The sequence below is a fragment of the Ranitomeya imitator genome, chromosome 2 (genome assembly GCF_032444005.1).
Source record: "Ranitomeya imitator isolate aRanImi1 chromosome 2, aRanImi1.pri, whole genome shotgun sequence".
Lineage (NCBI taxonomy): Eukaryota > Metazoa > Chordata > Amphibia > Anura > Dendrobatidae > Ranitomeya > Ranitomeya imitator.
The window spans coordinates 448,221,402-448,245,187 of record NC_091283.1 but is presented as its reverse complement, the minus strand read 5'-3'; the positions used below and the strand labels follow the sequence as shown (position 1 = coordinate 448,245,187).

The 23,786-nt window shown below is 47.9% G+C and overlaps 1 protein-coding gene across 3 annotated transcripts; it reads right to left on the bottom strand.

Annotated features, from left to right (window-relative positions):
- Positions 1–80: 80 nt before the first annotated feature.
- SNPH (syntaphilin) lies at positions 81–23,786 on the bottom strand. 3 transcript variants are annotated; one of them, XM_069751038.1, is made up of 5 exons: positions 23,741–23,786; positions 15,463–15,553; positions 14,196–14,300; positions 12,929–13,078; positions 81–2,427 (listed from the first exon to the last, which is right to left on the bottom strand). In XM_069751038.1, the coding sequence occupies exons 1-5, from the start codon at positions 23,754–23,756 to the stop codon at positions 1,476–1,478; spliced, it is 1,314 nt and encodes a 437-aa protein (XP_069607139.1). In that variant the 5' UTR covers positions 23,757–23,786; the 3' UTR covers positions 81–1,475. The 3 variants fall into 3 exon arrangements, with proteins under 3 accessions (XP_069607139.1, XP_069607140.1, XP_069607138.1); XM_069751039.1 differs by having other exon boundaries at positions 15,463–15,550; positions 23,741–23,768; XM_069751037.1 differs by lacking the exon at positions 23,741–23,786 and having other exon boundaries at positions 15,463–17,573.

The following is a 23,786-nucleotide window of genomic DNA, read 5'->3' as shown; positions in this document are numbered from 1 at the left end:
GGTCTTCCTATAACCTCACCCACCTCCGACACGACCCACAGCGCCCGCGGGAGGGCAGACAGACGACCACGAAGACGGACTTGGCTGTTGATGTGGCTCAGGCCAGTTTAATACATTCAGCAGGACGGACAACAAATGACAAGCAACATCAAAAAATATAGTTCTCTCTATGTATATATAGATTTATAGCATCAGTGATTTCATTCCGACATTAGTTACTATTTCCTGTCCGCAAAGCTTATTGGGAGGGAGTAATGGGACCACGTGCCGGGTGTCATTGGTCACTCACTCCCAGGAAATTAAGGGGATCTGGTAAGTGCAAAGAAAACGGTTTCTAAGTGCTGAAAAATATGAGGCCAGTCCCCGCGGAGTCTGTGCTCAAACTCATCAACGCCCCCTAGCGAGCATTAAATACACTGCGGTATGAGTGACCAGCACACACACACTACAGCTCCCAAAGACGAGGGAGCAAAATAAAGGGGGAGCACAGCTTTCTACCCCGAGTGCTAGCTTATAAACAGGAGCGAAGGGTGGCAGAGATGGTGGCAGTGCTTAGCAGCGTGTTCCTGCAACGTGCCAGCGTCTGCCCAGCCAAAAGGTCTGCAGACCACAATGTAACAGCATGATTGTTGTAAGGTCAAATCCCACCATTCATCCGACACTGCGAGGCTTGTGCACACACAAGGGAGGTAGCTGCAGGTTTGGAACATGGGACATAGGAGAGCAACTCTGACACCCTCTTAAAGGGATGGAAGTTGAGAGAGCGCTTGATTGGGGTCATACCACTTTGCAAAGTCACATTAAGGGAAAAAAAAAAGGCAGCAGCAAAGCCAGAGCATGGAGTCAGCAGCAAGGAAAAGGTAAGGATTTGGGGGAAACATGGGGCACAAGCAATCAAAGTGAAGACGAGAGACTAGGACAAGTGTAGTCAGGACCGGCCCGGGGCATGTATACACAGCACTAGTTCGCACATACAACATATATGTACATAGTACATTCAATAGCCACGCACTCCATCAGGTCATATAGGGCGATAGAACACACGTCATCACAAGCAAGTACACAGTTTACATGGAGAATTCCTGTACATGTGGTGATCACTCCCAATGGTGGAGCTACTGGAGGACCTAGTGCAGGTAGATGAGACGGGAGGAAGGACAGATGAGCAGCATCTACTTATCAGCTCTGGAGGTATATACACAACTGACCGCAGCAGACCGTGCCCCATGCAGGCCAGTGTCAGACTGGCACAATGACCCCCAGACTCTGGATAAGCAGACATACCCATCCTGATTTCAGGGAAGTGGACCATAGCATTAGCATACAAAGAGTGTTTCTCTTGCAGAACGCAAGTGGTTGGCAGATAGTCTACCCACTGACCTCCAGGAGGAGGACATCCATCCCTTTTAAGCCACCCCCTCCCCTCCAGAGTTCTACAAAGTGCTAAGTAAAATGTCCAGCAGCAGTCACCAGGGTTAGGGCTGGCTGGTGGAGGCACTGACTGGGCGACAACTAATCCTACGGATTGAGTGCAGGGCCACAGAGCAGCAGCCGCGCATCAAGGAGCTGATGTTATATACCGGCTGTCCTTGACGCCTCTGTGCGCGACACAACCAGGCTACCGTAGGTACCACAGGGATCAGTACAGCCAGTAGGTCCACGACAAAATGTCGACTCCAGTAACTAAGAGGAGCATCAGGATCCTCGCCTTCTGCATTCTCTGCATTGACGATGCCATCTGTTACCAGAACCACACAGCTCGAGTCAGCGCTTGCACATTCTGGCTCTATGGGGTCCTTGGTGGTGGGACTGACTGCAGCCTGTGACTGGAGCACTTTCTCAAATATAGAATCAGGCTCTGGGGTGCCCGCAGCTTCATCTGTCTGCACTCCGCAATCACTGACGCTGCTGGCCTGGACAGCCGCCTCTGCACACAATGGCGGGGGCTGCACGGTAAGACATAAAGGGCCTTCGCCCAGGTAGAACTCTGGGCCAGAGGACACAGCACTGCTGTCATCTGGGGCGGCATACCCGCTATCTCCAGTGTCCTGAGAGTGGCGATCTCCGACAGGAGGCTCGCTCAGTTTGGTGTACGTTGAGCTACGGGTGAGAGAGCGAGCTGGTGAATCCCCGGTAGAGCCTCCACCTTCTGCGCCTGGTACAGAGCCATCATGTGCCAGCTCCATGTTCTGCAGGAGAGTCTCCAGCTTTCGGTTCTGAATATTGATGTCAGTAAAGTATTTCTGCATGCCCATATCTCCATCGCCCAGGCGGCCACGGACGCCGTCCATGACCTCACGTAGCTGCTGAATCTCTCGCTGAGCAGCTTTCAACGCTAATTGCGCCTCCACTCGGTGACACTCTTCTTCTATCCAGTCTTCCTGCATCCGACCGAGCTGAGACCTCAGCTCATCAACCTCTGTGTCTCTAAAGAGTAGAGGAAAGAACACAGCAAAGCAAGAAAAAGTTAGTTGGCAGTCTTATCTCCTTAATGACCAAGCCTAGAAAGGACTTAAAAGGGTTGTCCAACTTTGGGGACAGTTTTTTTTATTATTTTTTTTATTTAACTGCATGTCATATGGGTAAAAATCATTTTTATAACTGGGTTTCTTGAAACATTGTTTGCCAACAAGTGCCTCTGTGTTGCTGTTTATTGCAGAATGGGTTAACTGAGAATCCTTCAGTAAGCTCATTCTGAGGGTCTGACAAAAGAGAATTTGTAACTCTGATCTGTGATTTTTAGCTCCTCTCAGCTGATTTATGACGACAGATCACATCAAAGTTGAATGTGCAGCGAAACAAAGAGCCTGGAAAAGCCAAATGGTGTTAAATCTTTAATAAAACCAAATTTCAAAAACACATTTTTACCTCCAAATACATGCATTTCAGTAAGAAAGAAAAATCAAAGTCTAAAAAATGTCCCCCAGATTTTTATTTAATATAGATACTTTAGCCTCTCCGCTTTTTAGCAGCCTTGATATTTATATTTTATCACTGACCTGGTATATTATGCTTTGTCGCTGTTTTAAACACACATAGAAATGATGTAATGTTCATAAAAAAATTTTTTTTAGCACCACAAATATAAAGATACTAGATGGTGGCCCGATTCTAATGCATCGGGTATTCTAGAGTATGCATGTCCACGTAGTATATTGCCCAGCTATGTAGTATATTGCCCAGCTATGTAGTATATTGCCCAGCCACGTAGTATACAGCACAGAGCCAAGTAGTATATTGCCCAGTCACGTAGTATATTGCCCAGCCATGTAGTATATTGCCCAGCCACGTAGTATATTGCCCAGCCACGTAGTATATTGCCCAGCCATGTAGTATATTGCCCAGCCACGTAGTATACAGCACAGAGTCACGTAGTATACAGCACAGAGCCACATAGTATACTGCCCAGTCACATAGTATATTGGCCAGTCACATAGTATATTGCCCAGCCACGTAGTATACAGCAGAGCCACGTAGTATATTGCCCAGCTACGTAGTATACAGCATAGAGCCAAGTAGTATATTGCCCAGTCACGTAGTATATTGCCCAGTCACGTAGTATATTGCCCAGCCACGTAGTATATTGCCCAGCCACGTAGTATATTGCCCAGCCACGTAGTATATTGCCCAGCCACGTAGTATACAGCACAGAGCCACATAGTATATTGCCCAGTCTCGTAGTATATTGCCCAGTGACGTAGTATATTGCCCAGCGACGTAGTATACAGCACAGAGCCAAGTAGTATATTGCCCAGCCACGTAGTATATTGCCCAGCCACGTAGTATATTTCCCAGCCACGTAGTATACAGCAAAGAGCCACATAATATATTGCCCAGTCTCGTAGTATATTGCCCAGTGACGTAGTATATTGCCCAGCGACGTAGTATACAGCACAGAGCCAAGTAGTATATTGCCCAGCCACGTAGTATATTGCCCAGCCACGTAGTATATTGCCCAGCCACGTAGTATACAGCACAGAGCCACGTAGTATACAGCACAGAGCCACGTAGTATACAGCACAGAGCCACGTAGTATACTGCCCAGTCACGTAGTATATTGCCCAGCCACGTAGTATATTGCCCAGCCACGTAGTATACAGCACAGAGCCAAGTAGTATATTGCCCAGCCACGTAGTATATTGCCCAGCCACGTAGTATACAGTACAGAGCCACATAGTATACTGCCCAGTCACGTAGTATATTGGCCAGCCACGTACTATATTGCTCAGCCACGTAGTATATTGCCCAGCCACGTAGTATATTGCCCAGCCATGTAGTATATTGCCCAGCCACGTAGTATATTGCCCAGTCATGTAGTATATTGCCCAGTCATGTAGTATATTGTCCAGCCACGTAGTATATTGCCCAGCCACGTAGTATATTGCCCAGGCACGTAGTATACAGCACAGAGCCACGTAGTATACAGCACAGAGCCACGTAGTATACTGCCCAGTCACATAGTATATTGGCCAGTCACATAGTATATTGCCCAGCCACGTAGTATACAGCAGAGCCACGTAGTATATTGCCCAGCTACGTAGTATACAGCACAGAGCCACGTAGTATATTGCCCAGCCACGTAGTATATTGCCCAGTCTCGTAGTATATTGCCCAGTGACGTAGTATATTGCCCAGTGACGTAGTATACAGCACAGAGCCAAGTAGTATATTGCCCAGCCACGTAGTATATTGCCCAGCCACGTAGTATATTGCCCAGCCACGTAGTATACAGCACAGAGCCACGTAGTATACAGCACAGAGCCACGTAGTATACAGCACAGAGCCACGTAGTATACTGCCCAGTCACGTAGTATATTGGCCAGTCACGTAGTATATTGCCCAGCCACGTAGTATATTGCCCAGCCACGTAGTATACAGCACAGAGCCAAGTAGTATATTGCCCAGCCACGTAGTATATTGCCCAGCCACGTAGTATACAGTACAGAGCCACATAGTATACTGCCCAGTCACGTAGTATATTGGCCAGCCACGTACTATATTGCTCAGCCACGTAGTATATTGCCCAGCCACGTAGTATATTGCCCAGCCACGTAGTATATTGCCCAGCCACGTAGTATATTGCCCAGCCACGTAGTATATTGCCCAGCCACGTAGTATATTGCCCAGCCACGTAGTATATTGCCCAGCCACGTATGTAACAGGTTAAAAACTAAACATATACTCACCATCTGAGGGCCCCTTGTAGTTCTGTCGCCTGTGTGTGGTGCGCGCGGCAGCTTCCGGTCCCAGGCTTGGTATGAGCGCAGGACCAGTGATGACGTCGCAGTCACATGACCGTGACGTCATGGCAGGTCCTTGTCGCATAGCCTCCTTAGCACCGGAACCTGCCGCTTGCACTGCCGAGGACAAGACGACACGTCAGAGGGTGAGAATAACGTTTTCTTTATTATTATTATTTGTAACAGTACATCTTTTTTACTATTGATGCTGCATACGCATCATCAATAGTGAAAAGTTGGTCACACAGGATTAATAGCTGCGTAACCAGAGTGCGTTACACCGCGCTCCGGTAACGCTGGCATTAACCCTGTATGAGGGCTGACTGGAGGAGAGTACGGAGCGGGCACTGACTGCGGGGAGGAAGGAGCGGCCATGTTGCCGCCGGACTGCGCCCGTAGCTGATTGGTCGTGGCAATGGTCGTGGGCGTTTTGCCACGACCAATCAACGACTGGGATTTCCATGACAGACAGAGGCCGCGACCAATGAATATAAGTGACAGAAAGACAGACAGACGGAAGTGACCCCTAGACAATTATATAGTAGAGATATATAGACATATATAATCTCAATTTTTTTTTTTTTTTTACTGTTCAAACTAAATAACCTGTTGAATACATTTTCCAGGTGATTAGGACTGTGTACAGACTGTGCAGATTTTTTTTTTAATTGTATGGAAGAAATTATTATGTGAAGATATAGGTGGAGGCTTATTTTCTATGACTATGATATTGTTTTCCACTGTAACTTGGGCATCCATAGGAGTTTGTTGGGCTCTCCATGCATGTGTTGTGAGTGTCACACAGCCGCAACACATGCAGCTGCGGAGCCGAACAGCTGATCATTGGAGCGAACCAGGTATCCGGGTTCCCTCTGCAGCTTATTCGGTAAGCGCTATAGCTTGCCGAATAAGCCCTGACCCAATCAAATTTGCTCATTTCTAGTTATTATTATTTATATAGCACCATTAATTCTATGGTGCTGTACATGAGAAAGGGGTTACATACAGAGTTAGGCTATGTGCACACGTTGCAGATTATTTGCGTTTTTTTTATAAAAACACTATAAAACCGCAAATAATCTGCATACGTTAAGCATCCCATCATTTATAATGGAATCCGCAATTTCTGTGCACATGATGTGCGTTTTTCCGCATGAAAAACGCATTGCGGAAAAATAATGAACCTGTTCATTAATTTTGCGTTTTTTTCGTGGATTTCCCATATATATATATATAAAAGTTCAAATCACCCCCTTTTCGCCCCAATCAAAATAAAACAAAAAATCAAAGATACACATATTTGGTATCGCCGCGTTCAGAATCGCCCGATCAATAAAAACAATGGATTAACCTGACAGCTAAATGGCGTAGCGAGAAAAAAAAACGCCAAAATTACGTTTTTTTGGTCGCCGCGACACTGCATTAAAATGCAATAACGGGCGATCAAAAGAACGTATCTACACCAAAATGGTATTATTAAAAATGCCAGCACGGCACACAAAAAATAAGCCCTCACCCGATCCAGATCACGAAAATTGGAGACGCTACGGGTATCGGAAAATCGCGCAATTTGTTGTTTTTTTTTAGCAAACTTTGGAATTTTTTTTCACCACTTAGATAAAAAAATAACCTAGACATGTTAGGTGTCTATGAAATCGTAATGGCCTGGAGAATCATAATGGCAGGTTAGTTTTAGCATTTGGTGAATCTACCAAAAAAGCCAAACAAAAAACAAGTGTGAGATTGCACTTTTTTTGCAATTTCATCACACTTGGAATTTTTTTCCCATTTTCTGTTACATGGCATGGTAAAACCAATGGTATCGTTCAAAAGTACATCTCGTCCCGCAAAAAATAAGCCCTCACATTGCCATATTGACGGAAAAATAAAAAAGTTATGGCTCTGGGAAGGAGGGGAGCGAAAAACGAAAATGAAGAAACGGAAAAAGCTCCGGGGGAGAAGGGGTTAAAGCAGCACTCCAGCGGTGACTTAAAAAAGAAAAGCTGGAGTGGTACTTTAAGTATTTATCTTCCAGCAACTAGTGTTGGACACATGCGCTAAGGATAAGCAGTCTATGTTGTGTAAAGATAAGTCAATTCCTTATCACCAGCAAGATAATCATGGAAGTTGGCGATTTCCTGATGCTCCAAAGCGAAGTAAGTAGAGTAGGTGAAGTCTTTAAAATGGTGCCGGAGAGCTGCCCTGGCCGGTGGCAGCTACTCCGTCTGTAAACTCTAGTAGGAGGTGGGATCCTGTGTCCTAGTAACCAGACGCCGCGCGGTGTGAGGACAGTGAAAGCAGCTCGTCTGGAGGACCTTCGTGACGAAGGTGGTCCTTACCGCAATCCGTACACACACTCCAGTTACGCGGGCTGTCACGTGATTCACTGCACCGCGAAAGTCCTCCAGACGAGCAGCTTTCACTGTCCTCACACCGCGCGGCGTCTGGTTACTAGGACACAGGATCCTGCCTCCCACTGGAGTTTACAAACGGAGTAGCTTGTCTTATCTTCTAGGTTCTTCAAAGTAGCCACCTTTTGCTTTGATGACTGCTTTGCACACTCTTGGCATGCTCTTGATGAGCTTCAAGAGGTAGTCACCGGGAATGGTCTTCCAACAATCTTGAAGGAGTTCCCAGAGAAGCTTAGCAATTGTAGGCCCTTTTGCCTTCACCATCTCGATTGGGTTCAGGTCTGGTGACTGTGGATGGAGTAGCACCCCATCACTCTCCTTCTTGGTCAAATAGCCCTTACACAGCCTGGAGGTGTGTTTGGGGTCATTGTCCTGTTGAAAAATAAATGATGATCCAACTAAACGCAAACCGGATTTAGCATGCCGCTGCAAGATGCTGTGGTAGCCATGCTGGTTCAGTATGCCTTCAATTTTGAATAAATCCCCAACAGTATCACCAGCAAAGCACCCCCACACCATCACACCAAATCCGCCATGCTTCACAGTGGGAACCAGGCATGTGGAGTTCATCCGTTTACCTTTTCTACGTCGCACAAAGATGCGGTGGTTGGAACCAAAGATCTCAAATTTGGACTCATCAGACCAAAGCACAGATTTCCACTGGTCTAATGTCCATTCCTTGTGTTCTTTAGCCCAAACAAGTCTCTTCTGCTTGTTGCCTGTCCTTAGCAGTGGTTTCCTAGCAGCTATTTTACCATGAAGGCCTGCTGCACAAAGTCTCCTCTTAACAGTTGTTGTAGAGATGTGTCTGCTGCTAGAACGCTGTGTGGCATTGACCTGGTCTCTAATCTGAGCTGCTGTTAACATGCGATTTCTGAGGCTGGTGACTCAGATAAACTTATCCTCAGAAGCAGAGGTGACTCTTGGTCTTCCTTTCCTGGGGCGGTCCTCATGTGAGCCACTTTCTTTATAGAGCTTGATGGTTTTTGCCACTGCACTTGGGGACACTTTCAAAGTTTGCCCAATTTTTCGGACTGACTGACCTTTATTTCTTAAAGTAATGATGGCCACTCGTTTTTACTTAGCTGCTTTTTTCTTGCCATAATACAAATTCTAACAGTCTATTCAGTAGGACTATCAGCTATGTATCCTCCAGACTTCTGCACAACACAACTGATGGTCCCAACCCCATTTATAAGGCAAGAAATCCCACATATTAAACCTGACAGGGCACACCTGTTAAGTGAAAACCATTCCCGGTGACTACCTCTTGAAGCTCATCAAGAGAATGCCAAGAGTGTGCAAAGCAGTCATCAAAGCAAAAGGTGGCCACTTTGAAGAACCTAGAATATAAGACATATTTTCAGTTGTTTCACACTTTTTTGTTAAGTATATAATTCCACATGTATTAATTCATAGTTTTAATGCCTTCAGTGTGAATGTACAATTTTTATAGTCATGAAAATACAGAAAAATCTTTAAATGAGAAGGTGTGTCCAAACTTTTGGTCTGTACTGTAAATATATTTATTTTTATTCCATTGGCTTTTTATCAGCGCAATTATTTTTCCTTTATTTTATACTGTATTACAATTTTTGTGGTGATTGTTTATTCGCAGCAGGAAATTATCCTCTTGACACCTTGAGCCACCTGTATATATATTTTCTTTATTCTTTAAGTATTTCCTGTGTTTTTGCAGCAAAAAATGCAGCATTTCTTAGTACCAACTAAGTGAATGAGATTCCTGACATCTCATGCACACGTTGCTTAGTTTTGCCTTGCAGATTTGAAGCGGTTTCAAATCTGCAGCATATCAATTCTTTCAGTGTTTTTCACCCTATGCAATACATTGGAGGAAGGAAAAGCAAGTAAAAAAAAACAAATAAAAAATGCAAGTAAAAAATGAGGTAAAGCCGTATGCATTTCATATATATATTTTCCTGTCACAAGACACGTTTTGATGTGAAAATGTCTGCAGCAAATACTTAATGTGTGCACATACCCACATACAGCCTATTTCAAACACACAAATTCAGCTATACGCTATAAACACAAATGCACACATATAGGAATTGCAGTGCACAAATTCACAGCCACAAACATGCAGTACACGGCACAGTTATTAGACATACACATTACATGTACTGTGCTTATATCATACACATGTACACTGTGCAGAGGACTGGGCACCTATCATGCATCCTCAGTCTCATGCAATGCGGTAGGAGGCACAAGACCCTCACTAAGTGCTCCATGTGCAGCTCCCTGCACAGCAGACTGCTCCCCTCCCCCTCCTGTTTGCCGACTACTAGATGTGCTGGAAAGGCAGGAGCGGGAGTTGTAATAATTGCTGTGTGGTTGGTGAGAAGCAATAGTGCTGAATAGGGGGCAGGGGATTAGTATACCCCATCCTGCTCTAAAGGTACCTTCACATTAAGCGACGCTGCAGCGATATAGACAACGATGCCGATCTCTGCAGTGTCGCTGTTTAGCCGTTGTGTGGTCGCTGGAGAGCTGTCACACAGACAGCTCTCCAGCGACCAACGATGCCGAGGTCCCCGGGTAACCAGTAACCCGATATTTACCCTGGTTACCATTGTAAATGTTAAAAAAAAAACTAACACTACATACTTACATTCCGGTGTCTGTCGCGTCCCCCGGCGTCAGCTTCCCGCACTGACTGTGAGGGCCGGCTGTAAAGCAGAGCACAGCGGTGACGTCACCGCTGTGCTTTACGGCTGGCCGGCGCTCACAGTCAGTGCGGGAAGCTGACGCCGGGGGACACAACAGACACCGGAATGTAAGTATGTAGTGTTTGGGTTTTTTTTACATTTACAATGGTAACCAGGGTAAATATCGGGTTACTAAGCGCGGCCCTGCGCTTAGTAACCCGATGTTTACCCTGGTTACCAGTGAAGACATCGCTGGATCGGCGTCACACACGCCGATTCAGCGATGTCAGCGGGTGATCCAGCGACGAAATAAAGTTCTGGCCTTCTAGCTCCGACCAGCGATGTCACAGCAGGATCCTGATCGCTGCTGCGTGTCAAACATAACGATATCGCTATCCAGGACGCTGCAACATCACGGATCGCTAGCGATATCGTTGTTAAGTTGTTCAGTGTGAAGGTACCTTAAAGGTGGGCAGCAGAGAGGAGGCTTCTTCATCCTGGAGACAGCAGCCGAGCAGGGCAGTGAGTGCAGCAGCAGCCGAGCAAAGCAGTGAGTGCAGCAGCAGCCGAGCAAAGCAGTGAGTGCAGCAGCAGCCGAGCAAAGCAGTGAGTGCAGCAGCAGCCGAGCAGAGCAGTGAGTGCAGCAGCAGCCGGAACAGAGCAGTGAGTGCAGCAGCAGCCGGAACAGAGCAGTGAGTACAGCAGCAGCCGAGCAGAGCAGTGAGTGCAGCAGCAGCCAAGCAAAGCAGTGAGTGCAGCAGCAGCCGAGCAAAGCAGTGAGTGCAGCAGCAGCCGAGCAAAGCAGTGAGTGCAGCAGCAGCCGGAACAGAGCAGTGAGTACAGCAGCAGCCGAGCAGAGCAGTGAGTGCAGCAGAAGCCGGAACAGAGCAGTGAGTGCGGCAGCAGCCAAGCAGAGCAGAGTGCAGCAGCCGAGCAGAGCAGTGAGTGCAGCAGCCGAGCAGAGCAGTGAGTGCAGCAGCCGAGCAGAGCAGTGAGTGCAGCAGCCGAGCAGAGCAGTGAGTGCAGCAGCCGAGCAGAGCAGTGAGTGCAGCAGCCGAGCAGAGCAGTGAGTGCAGCAGCCGAGCAGAGCAGTGAGTGCAGCAGCCGAGCAGAGCAGTGAGTGCAGCAGCCGAGCAGAGCAGTGAGTGCAGCAGCCGAGCAGAGCAGTGAGTGTAGCCCTGCAGCTGCTCCTGGCGCTTGTGTAGCTGCTCTCCAGCGTGGAGAACAGACCCTTGCCGTAGCGGTCACTTCTATGTGTTGTGCTCCCAGGTACAAGAGAGCAGTCAGGAAAGGCAGCACGGCTGTCAGGCTGCTCTGGAAGAACGTGCCCTCAGGAGGTTCGGAGCATCATGCTTTTGATCCAGGGCTCAGGCCCCGAATGTAACTGACTAGCGACATCCCTGCCCTGGAGCAGATGAGCAGAAGCAAAGGGGGAGGCCTGGACTGGGTGAGACACACTGCTGGCATATCTCACACAGTCCAGGCCCCTCCTCTTTGTTTCTGCTCACCAGGCCGCATACACTAGTAAGGGTAGTAACGCCCTGATGTCACTTAGGTGACTGACAGGTATCTTCCTCTTATGTACATAGGGAGAGACCTGTAAAATCACCTCTTGGAGCGCTGGAAAGACCCGGATATGACTAGTCTGTTCTCTGGCTATGGTCCCCAGCCACGTCTTCAAAGTATATTTTCTCTGGTAGGCTACCTTTATGATCAGTTCAAAAGAATTAATACTAAAACTAAATTAGAGAACTTTTCGGAGCTCAGCAGAAATTCCTGTAGTCACTGTGTGTGAATACAGGGCACACACTGTGTGTGAATACAGGGCACACACTGTCAGGATTCCCTCTATTCTCCAGTGTGAATGTGCAGATTAGATTCTAGTTGGCATGTGACCACAACTATTCAAATCGCATGTTTCCAGTCAAGTGACCACCCATTATCTGGAGAAAGAGTGAATCCTGACAGTGTGCGCACTGCACACTTTCACAACATTTTTCTTTATACCTAGTGGCTGAACATTTTCTTGACCTAATACTTTCAACAGCTTGACCCTTTTTTTTTTTTTTTTTAAATTGTACCCATAGTGAGCTCAGTGGTGCAGTCATGTGACGACGGTAAAGGCCCCGTCACACTTAGCGACGCTAAAGCGATCCCAACAACGATACGACCTGTCAGGGATCGTTGCTGCGTCACTATGTGGTCGCTGGTGAGATGTCAAACTGTGAGATCTCCCCAACGACGCAGCAGCGATGCGGCGACCTGTAGCGACCTGTACAAAGATGTCACATGGCAGCTATTTCATGACGATTCACAGACCTCAATGAGGGACGTCCTGTCATGAGGTCGTTGGTAAGGTGTCAAACACAGCGATGTGTGCTACCCAGTGGGACCTCAACGATCAAAAAAAGGTCCAGGCCATTCCGACACGACCAGCGATCTCACAGCAGGGGCCTTGTGACTCAGCAGCGATCTCGCTAGCGATCTCGCTTTGTGTGACGGGGGCTTAAGGATGACACATTATGCGGATATGGCAGCAATCTGGAGAGCAGATCTTTGTACATTGAGCAGGCAAGAGGACATTGGAGCAGATATCTAGCCTCACCTCTCCTGCAGGGCGTCCTGCATATCTTTTAGCCTTGCCCTCAGGTGGCGGATGCAGACCTCTTTCTGCTGCAGGGGGGTGAGGTATTGCTCGGGGGTGGGTGGCTTGATTCCATGATTTTCACTGCATAGACTGTATTTATTTGAGCGTCTAAGAAAGCAAACAAAAATGTCACAAATATAATCCTACTGTCTTGAGAATTGCCACTAAGTACCTGTATAATATTCTGCATTTGTATATAGGTGCCATGCAATGCTTCTGATCCAGAACAGCATTCTGATTTACACTCTAGTCACATCCAAAGATGCAGTCACAATTCTTTTAGTTTTCTAGCTGCAGCATCTCACATGTCAAGTAGACCCTGCTAGTTCAGTGTCTGCACACATGGCCGGCAGCTCTCCTGTATGTACAGCTGTGCCTGGGACTGCAGATCAGCACATTTTGCCTGTGCCGTGGCCCCCGATAATGGGGACCCTGGAGATATAGAGATTCCCCTTTCAATATAATACAAATTACATTATTGCACTTATACTCTGTGGGGTTTGTCACCTTTGGTCTTTAAGGGAAACTGCCAGCAGGTTTTATTACCCCCAATTGATCTAATCTGACAGCGGTAATGTAGATTTATTTCCATATCTTGGTTCTAGCAATCCATTATTCCATTCCTGAATAACTGCTTTTCCAATTTTTATGTAAATGAGCCGCAAGTGCAGGGGCTCTGCTTTTACAGCTCTCCGGCCTTCCTCTCTGCGTACTGCCATTCTCTGGTTGATGACCGACAGGTGACTCCAGTCTGAGTTACCTGACTTCCCCACCGAAGATGTCGTGCGGGTGCAGCCATTCCTTTCGGTGGTGTATGCGCAATTAAGTCCCGATGACCGGGAATGAGAGCACCTGAACAAGATCTCCAGGGGCGAAACCAGGCAACTGACCTGTCATTCGATGACTGGAGGATGGCTACAGGTGGGAAAAAGGTGAGAACACCCTTAAGGGCAGGGAAGAGTCTCCACATTTACATAATAATTGGAAAGTTGATTACTCAGGAATGGAATAAAGGACTTAAAAAATCCAAAACATACAGAATTAATCTGTATTACAGTGAGCTAACATGGATTAGATCAGTTGTGGGCTACTAAGATCCCTTTAAATGGCAGCCAGCAGAATTATGAATGCAGCTTTGGATGTAACTAGAGACTATTTTTAGGTTGATCAGCTGTTTAGAAAAACACAATGTTAAAGTGACAGGTGACTGCCCGTCTATAGTTACCTGGATGCAGGGCTGCTGTCACTTCCTTTATAGGAGCTGGATGTGCTGCTGCTGACAGAGGACGTCCCGTACGGATCCCTCATTGATACAGGAGGGGATGTTCGCCTGTAGAGAGGGAAAAGGGACAGAGACTTTAATCCAAAAGTATTACATGTGCTTCTCACTAAATTAGAATATCAAGAAGTTAATTTATTTCAGTTCTTCAATACAAAAAGTGAAACTCCTATTATATAGAGTCATTACAAACAGAGTGATCTATTTCAAGTGTTTATTTCTGTTAACGTTGATGATTATGGCTTACAGCCAATGAAAACCCAAAAGTCATTATCTCAATAAATTGGAATACTTTATAACACCAGCTTGAAAAATGATTTTAAAATCCGAAATGTTGGCCTACTGAAATGTATGTTCAGTAAATGCGCTCAATCCTTGGTCAGGGCTCCTCTTGCATCAATTACTGCATCAATGCAGCGTGGCATGGAGGCGATCAGCCTGTGGCACTGCTGAGGGGTTATGGAAGCCCAGGTTGCTTTGATAGCAGCATTCAGATCGTCTTAATTGTTGGGTCTGGTGTCTCTCATCTTCCTTTTGACAACAGATTCTCTATGGGGTTAAGGTTAGGCGAGTTTGCTGGCCAATCAAGCACAGTGATACTGTTGTTTTTAAACCAGGTATTGGTACTTTTGGCAGTGTGGACAGGTGCCAAGTCCTGCTGGAAAATGAAATTTCCATCTCCAAAAAGCTTGGGAAGTGCTCTAAAAATTCCTGGTAGATGGCTGCGCTGACTTTAAGATGAGAGACACCAGACCCAACAATGCAGACGAGGTGAAGGCTGCTATCAAAGGAACCTGGGCTTCCATAACCCCTCAGTAGTGCCACAGGCTGATTGCCCCAATGCCACGCCGCATTGATGCAGCAATTGATGCAAAAGGCACCCCGACCAAGTATTGAGTGCATTTACTGAACATACATTTCAGTAGGCCAACATTTCGGATTTTAAAATCATTTTTCAACCTGGTGTTACAAAGTATTCTAATTTACTGAGATAATGACTTTTGGGTTTTCATTGTCTATAAGCCATAATCATCAACATTAACAGAAAAACAAGTGAAATAGATCACTGTTTGTAATGACTCTATATATGAGTTTCACTTTTTGTATTGAAGAACTGAAATAAATTAACTTTTTGATGATATTCTAATTTTGTGAGAAGCACTTGTATATGGAAAAGCAAAAGAAATGGAAGTGTGGTGAGGTGGGGGATTACCTGCGTGAGCCAACTGATGACCTTCTGCCTCCTGGCACAGACATAGGTGCACTGCAGCAAGGTGGCACTACCGGGCGGCACAGGGCACCTACTAGAAATGATTTCATTTACATTACACGTCAATCAGCCTTAGGATAGATCCATATGTGAAACAAGGACATGCCATACACTACACTGCCAAAACTGGCACCACACATCTCTCCTAACCTCCTGGGCAAGGGTAGACATACCATTAGGGCAAAATGTGCAGTCGCACAGAGGCCCAAGAAGAAAGGGGGCTCACTTCCACCTCTAAAGCAGCAAGAAGTTCTGCTATGGATACATAAAGGATTACCGTACATTATTTTGGACTGCCAAGGGCCCATACACTCATTTGGCACTGGGGCCCTATTCTATGTCTTGCAGCTTTCTGAAACCGTTTTGTGGTTTTAGCACCAGCTCTGGCCTGAACTGGGACCCTGGCACCAGACACCCATTGTGACCCTCTGGTGCCAGTTCCCTGATGAAAGCTATAACACGCACAAAGAAAGAAACAAGAAGCGCAAAAGAACGGTGCACACTGAGCCACAATACTATAGAATAATGAAAATTTTATTAGAGACCCAAAAACACACAGTGCTCGACATTAAAAACATTAAAAACACAGCATAAAACATATGCCTGTACACATATGGTGAACGTCCTCCAGATATGGGGATATAATGAACAGACAGACCCCTAAGGAAAAATAATACTAAAAAAAACATGCCTCCGTGAATATACATGCAAAATAAGTCTATCTAGTACAAGCAGGTATCAGCAGGAAAGGCTCCGGCAAAATATATTAATAAATGAAATTAAGCATAATAAGAAAGAAAATATACATTATATAAATAATACAAAAATAATACAAATTCTGCCAAGTGTCTCACCGGAAAATGCACTATGCAATATTGTAATATCAAATTTTGAAAGCATAGATGTGCATTACCATGTGATATTCCAGGCGCATAGGTAGCACCGGGCATATAATCAGTTTAATATCGTGGTGGTGCCCGCTCAACTTTTTCTTTTGTATTTTTTCTTTTGTATAGAAAGCTATAACCACCACCATAAATATCCACACCTACAGCCGCCGCAGATCTCCACACAAGCTTTGCAGTAATTCCAGCCTCAGCCATTTTTACTAAAGCTTGCCAGCAAAGAATAATCCAATATTCTTATTTTTTGCAAGAAATCTTCCTTATAGCATATAATGAAAATTGTATTTGTCGGAACATAAATAATAAAAATGTAAAATAAGCACAAAATGAGCAGCTCAAACAGCAAAGAGTTTAAGAATTAACCTGTGCCCAGAGAAATGCCCCAGCCCTGACCATTAGGGTACTACAAAGAGGTTTGTGTGCCCGACAGTTAGCTGCATTGTATGTATTATATACTTGTTTTATAAGGCAGCAATAGACACAGGGGCGTAAAATAAGCACAAAAGGCAAACAATGGCCCATCTGTGACAAAGGGTCACACACCAACCTGCAGGAGAGACCACAACCGCCCCGTCTCCACGAGAGCTACGGAGGAGGAGGCATCCTGCCCATCACTCATGCATCCCACGGGGTTGCCATAGTAACAGTGATGATGCTCGATTAGGATCGCAGGCTGTCAGATACGGCGTTTTCCTGATCCTCCACCCACTAATCGCTGCAAGCAACAGCATCCAAGCTGCAGCCGCTCAGCTATCATCAGATGCCCAGCAGTAACAAGTCGTAGCCAGGAAATCTGTGTGTGGCACAGGCATAAGAATATAAGCTGACTGGCAGCTTTCTAAACAGCTCCTGGGGCTGCCCTCCATACATCACATCTAATGCCAATCTAACGTACCACACAGGCAGCCTCTGCAGATGCAATGCTGCCAATATAGCGTGGGAATGAGCTCAGGACCGCCACAACCACACAGACAATGTGCGTAAACAAGGTCAACTTATCTGGTGGGAGATGGGGACCACCTACCCAATGATGAGACCTATGACCGAGAAACAGAAGACATACAAAATATGCCAATACCACAGACAGTGGCGTAGGAAGCGGGGTGCGGTCCGCCCCGGGCGGCACAATGCGGGGGACGACCGGCGCTGCAGGAGAAGAAAAAAAAAAAAAAAAAAGACGCCCCTTTAAATCTTCGGGCGGCGCCGTCCGCCGCCACGACCAGGGCCAGCTCCCCCCACCACCGGACCCCGCCCCCCGCTCTATACTCACCTCTCCTGGTTCCTGCGGCGCCGGCAGCTGCAGCGTCCTCTGACTCTGCGACGTCTCAGAGCAGAGGGCGCGATGACGTCACTACTGTGCGCGCCGCTCTGCCTCTCTGTCCTGAGCGTCGCAGAGCCGGAGAGACGCTGACTGCACCGGACCTGCGCTGGGAACGGGAGAGGTGAGGATTTTACTTTTTTTTTTTTTTCTTTATGTCTGACTGTCTGGGGCTGGGGCAATGCTGGACACACTGGGGCAATACTGGAGACCATGGGGCAGATTGCTGGACACACTGGGGCAATACATGAGACCATGGGGCAGATTGCTGGACACACTGGGGCAATACATGAGACCATGGGGCAGATTGCTGGACACACTGGGGCAATACAGGAGACTATGGGGCAGATTGCTGGACACACTGGGGCAATACTGGAGACCATGGGGCAGATTGCTGGACACACTGGGGCAATACATGAGACCATGGGGCAGATTGCTGGACACACTGGGGCAATACAGGAGACTATGGGGCAGATTGCTGGACACACTGGGGCAATACTGGAGACCATGGGGCAGATTGCTGGACACACTGGGGCAATACAGGAGACTATGGGGCAGATTGCTGGACACACTGGGGCAATACTGGAGACCATGGGGCAGATTGCTGGACACACTGGGGCAATACAGGAGACCATGTGGCAGAATGCTGGACACACTGGGGCAATACAGGAGACCATGTGGCAGAATGCTGGACACACTGGGGCAATACAGGAGACCATGGGGCAGATTGCTGGACACACTGGGGCAATACAGGAGACCATGGGGCAGATTGCTGGACACACTGGGGCAATACAGGAGACCATGGGGCAGATTGCTGGACACACTGGGGCAATACAGGAGACCATGGGGCAGAATGCTGGACACACTGGGGCAATACAGGAGACCATGTGGCAGAATGCTGGACACACTGGGGCAATACAGGAGACCATGTGGCAGAATGCTGGACACACTGGGGCAATACAGGAGACCATGGGGCAGATTGCTGGACACACTGGGGCAATACAGGAGACCATGTGGCAGAATGCTGGACACACTGGGGCAATACAGGAGACCATGGGGCAGATTGCTGGACACACTGGGGCAATACAGGAGACCATGGGGCAGATTGCTGGACACACTGGGGCAATACTGGAGACCATGGGGCAGAATGCTGGACACACTGGGGCAATACAGGAGACCATGTGGCAGAATGCTGGACACACTGGGGCAATACAGGAGACCATGGGGCAGATTGCTGGACACACTGGGGCAATACTGGAGACCATGGGGCAGAATGCTGGACACACTGGGGAAATACTGGAGACCATGGGGCAGAATGCTGGACACACTGGGGCAATACAGGAGACTATGGGGCAGATTGCTGGACACACTGAATACTGGAGACCATGGGGCAGATTTCAGGACACATTGAGGCAATGCTGGAGACCCTGGGCAGACTTCTGGACATACTGGGGCAATACTGGAGACCATGGGGCAGATTGCTGGATACAACGGGGCAATACTGGAGACCATGGGGCAGAATGCTGGACACACTGGGGCAATACAGGAGACCATGGGGCAGATTGCTGGACACACTGGGGAAATACTGGAGACCCTGGGGCAGATTTCTGGACACTGAGGCAATGCTGGAGACCCTGGGGCAGACTTCTGGACACACTGGGGCAATGCTGGACACTGGGGCAGATTGCTGGACACACTGGGGGTAATATGCTGGACACACTGGGGCAATGCTGGACACTGGGGGTAATATGCTGGACACACTGGGGCAGACTGCTGGACACACTGGGGAAAGGCTGGACACTGGGGCAGATTGCTGGACACACTGGGGGCAGTGCTGGACATACTGGGGCAGATTGCTGGACACACTGGGGGTAATATGCTGGACACACTGGGGCAGATTGCTGGACAACATGGGGGTAATATGCTGGACACACTGGGGCAGATTGCTGGACAACATCGGGGTAATATGCTGGACACACTGGGGGCAGGACTTGAGGCATGGGCAGAATGTAGATACGGGGCATGATTGGAGACACGGGGCAGGATTGGATCATGGGGCAGGACGGATACGATGGAGGCTGGTGGGGCAGGATGTGGAGATCATATGGGGTAGAATGGATACTCATGAGGGCAGGATGCGAGAACATATGGCTGGAGCCAGGAATGAGAAACGGGGCCAGGGTGGGGAATATTATTACCATAGGGGCTAATTAAGGGATATTATTACTGCAGTGATGTATTTATTTTATTTTTTGAGTATACTGTTTTAAATGGGGGGGCGGTCCTGTTACTGTGCAGAGTGACACTATATCACCTTTTTTCTTCATGTGATGTAATGTAGAAGTTGTGAAAAATTAAGTAATGTGTTCTGCAAGCGGAGCTCGAGATAACTGTTATTTCCTGCAGAAACGAGTCCTGGCTGGAAGGAATGATGGCGGTCTGTGCTGGATGAAAGATGAAGGACTTCACCTAGAGACGTCACTGGTGAGTCAGTGTGTTACCTATACGCTGAAACTATACACTGTATACTATATAGAGGTCCTGTGTATAATGTCACCAGTGATCTCTGTATTACCTCTACACAGACACTGCATACTAAGTACAGATCTCCTGTGAATACTGGCACTTATGGTGATAGTATTGTGTTTTTTTTTTTATTACTGATCAGTATTGTAGTATTCAGTCACTATGTGGTGGTAATATGTGGTCTGGAAATGGTGTTGTGGTATTTGTCCCTTGTATGTAGTATTATTCGGTCACTATGTGGCCTGGTCATGGTGTGGTGGTATTAAGTCACAGGTGTGGCATGTGGGGGTGACACCATTAGGCCCAGTTTAAGTTCTACAAAACAGGAAAACCGTTTTTGGTAACCTTTGTGTGTATTGAGCCGGGGGGGGGGGGGGGGCGCCAAACTCAGGAACAGCCCCGGGCGGCAAAAGCTCTAGCTACGCCTCTGACCACAGACCAGGACAGGGATGGAAGCAGCTGTTAATAAAACTCCCATCATGTCCTGACTGCTGTTTGTAAACAGTGTTGCCCCCAAAATAAGGTTTTGTAGCTTTTTGGCACAAATTTTACTTTGGAACGTTCCAAAGACACAGGGGAATAAAAAGAAAAGAAAACTCCATTTGCAAATGTCTCAGCACGTTTGGCCACAACTTCTTGCCCAATAATCTGATGGGTTCAGATGGTAAGGCCACCCATCTCCTAAGTAGTGAAGGGGGCAGTAAGACTCTCCGGCTCACAGACGGTGAAAAGAGTGTGGACCCTGGATCAGATTTTTGGGCCCCCTTTACTGTATATGCCAAAGACGCATCCTGAGTCCAACACAGTGTTCACATTAGCATCACAAACACGACCTATACAGGTCCTCAGAGACCATGGAGATAAAGACCCCAGCTCAGGATAGCTCCATCTCCTCCAAAAATAGCAAACGAGGGGAACAGGACAATGGGTTATATCCAAAAAAGGATGAATGTCAGGTAAAGAAGAGAATGGGTAGGGGGGGGTTAGTGATGATCTAGCAATCAGAGGGACCCCCACCCCATACACTGTATCCAGAAAACACAATGACACTGAGCAGATCCCGGGCGGCATCTATAATTAAATGTGCAGGAATCCTGCGCTCACACCCTCGTACTACACAGCTCTCGCTTTCTCAGCAGAATTGCAGTGTTCTGGACCCAGGAGATCCACCCACACATCAATGACGGAGGCTTAAAAACGGAGGAGCGAACAGATGCCCCAACCCTACTCCCATCACAGCGGATCAGGACAGTGGTAAAGCTACAGCTGTGTGTGACCTTCACAATAACAGCAAATGCACGGAAGAGCCGCTGTCGACATCCGGAGGGAATAGTGGCCAAGGCCGTGAGATATATATGGAGGGATGGAACAGAGACAAACAATCCTCAGTCACCTTTGCGTGACTACTGGACCATGCACACGCTCACAGATAGGGCTGCAAGCTCTTGGGACAATTCACAGTGAAGTTTGTCCTTGAGGTATATTATGGCACCTCCAAAACGACACAGACCCCTGGCTGTATACAACCAAACCCATTAGCACAGATATGAGGGACATAAGTGATCCCCAATCTTGCCTGATAAATACAAGCATTAAAGTGTTTATATAGACAGCAAAAAGACAGGAGGGGAGTAATAATGATTGACCCCCAATATCAAACTCCAATCGATGCAGAATTACGCTCCTCCAATTCCATATTGTATACATCCATTCACACACGTTCCATCTGACACCTCTGTATCAACTGGAACCAGAAGCTGGGGTCCTCATCTGGGAGGCGCCATAAGAACATGGCCCCACTTTCAAGGAAAAATATTTAGTTCCATTTCCCTTAAAGATAAATAGAAACTTGTCTCCAAATCAGCAACAGATTTACAAGGATAATAATAAACAGGGGTAAACAAACAAGCGGACAGAGGAGGCGGAAGGTGGAGCCCTCTGCAGGTGCCCTGGGTCAGCTCCCAGTACAACTAGGCACATCTGATCAGTAGCACTCCTGATCCACAATTACCAGGAGGCACCACTAGATTATCCCGGCGAGGCTACCCCCACCACCAGATTACCAACGAGGCTACCCCCACCACCAGATAACCAACGAGGCTACCCCCACCACCAGATAACCAACGAGGCTACCCCCACCACCAGATAACCGACGAGGCTACCCCCACCACCAGATAACCGACGAGGCTACCCCCACCACCAGATAACCGACGAGGCTACCCCCACCACCAGATAACCGACGAGGCTACCCCCACCACCAGATAACCGACGAGGCTACCCCCACCACCAGATAACCGACGAGGCTACCCCCACCACCAGATAACCGACGAGGCTACCCCCACCACCAGATAACCGACGAGGCTACCCCCACCACCAGATAACCGACGAGGCTACCCCCACCACCAGATAACCGACGAGGCTACCCCCACCACCAGATAACCGACGAGGCTACCCCCACCACCAGATTACCGGACGAGGCTACCCCCACCACCAGATTACCGGACGAGGCTACCCCTACCACCAGATAAACGGACGATGCTACCCCAACCACCAGATTACTGGATGAAGCTACCCCCACCACCAGATTACTGGACGAGGCTACCCCACCACCAGATTACCGGACGAAGCTACCCCCACCACCAGATTACAGGACGAGGCTACCCAACCACCAGATTACCGACGATGCTACCCCCACCACCAGATTACTGGAAGAAGCTACCCCCACTACCAGATTATTAATAGTGATGCATGCTCGCTGCCAAACAAAAGCAGCACCCCCTAGTGCTCAACAGTGCCACATTCTGCACCCATCGTCCTCTCCAGTGCCACTCTGTGCACCCCATCATACACCAGTACCACAGCACTCACTAGTTCTCCACAGTGCCACGCTCTGCACCCCCATAATCCTACACAGTGCCACGCTCTGCACCCCCATAATCCTACACAGTGCCACGCTCTGCACCCCCATAATCCTACACAGTGCCACACTCTGCACCCCCATAATCCTAAACAGTGCCACACTCTGCACCCCCATAATCCTACACAGTGCCACACTCCGCACCCCTTAATCCTACACAGTGCCACACTCTGCACCCCCTAAACCTACACAATGTCACGCTCTGCACCCCCATAATCCCACACAATGTTACGCTCTGCACCCCATCATCCTCCATAGTGCCACACACCGCTTGCCCAATGCTACACAGTGCCATTCTACACACCCTATAATTTATCACAGTACCACGCTCTGCACCCCATAATTCTCCACCTTACCAAACTGCGCCCCCCCAACCTTATAACCTAAACAGTGAAAACCGCCCCCTTTCTCCTCACTGTGTAACTATGTAAACTCTGCGTCTGCCCCCATGCAATCTATAGCGCTACCACAGCAGTAGCGCAGCCCCCAATATGCTACACAGGAGCTCCCGCGCCCTCTGCCCCCGGTGTGTGGCCGTGTCCCGGGCGCTGTCACCTGCGGGGCTCTGCATGATGCTGCCGCAGCTCCGGCCGGCGGAGGA

Coding starts and splice junctions, on each gene's coding strand:
- SNPH (XM_069751038.1), bottom strand. Junction 14,301..15,462: donor TCATCAGTTGGCTCACGCAG/GTAATCCCCCAC, acceptor CCCTCTCTACAG/GCGAACATCCCCTCCTGTAT. Junction 13,079..14,195: donor GACAGCAGCCCTGCATCCAG/GTAACTATAGAC, acceptor TTGCTTTCTTAG/ACGCTCAAATAAATACAGTC.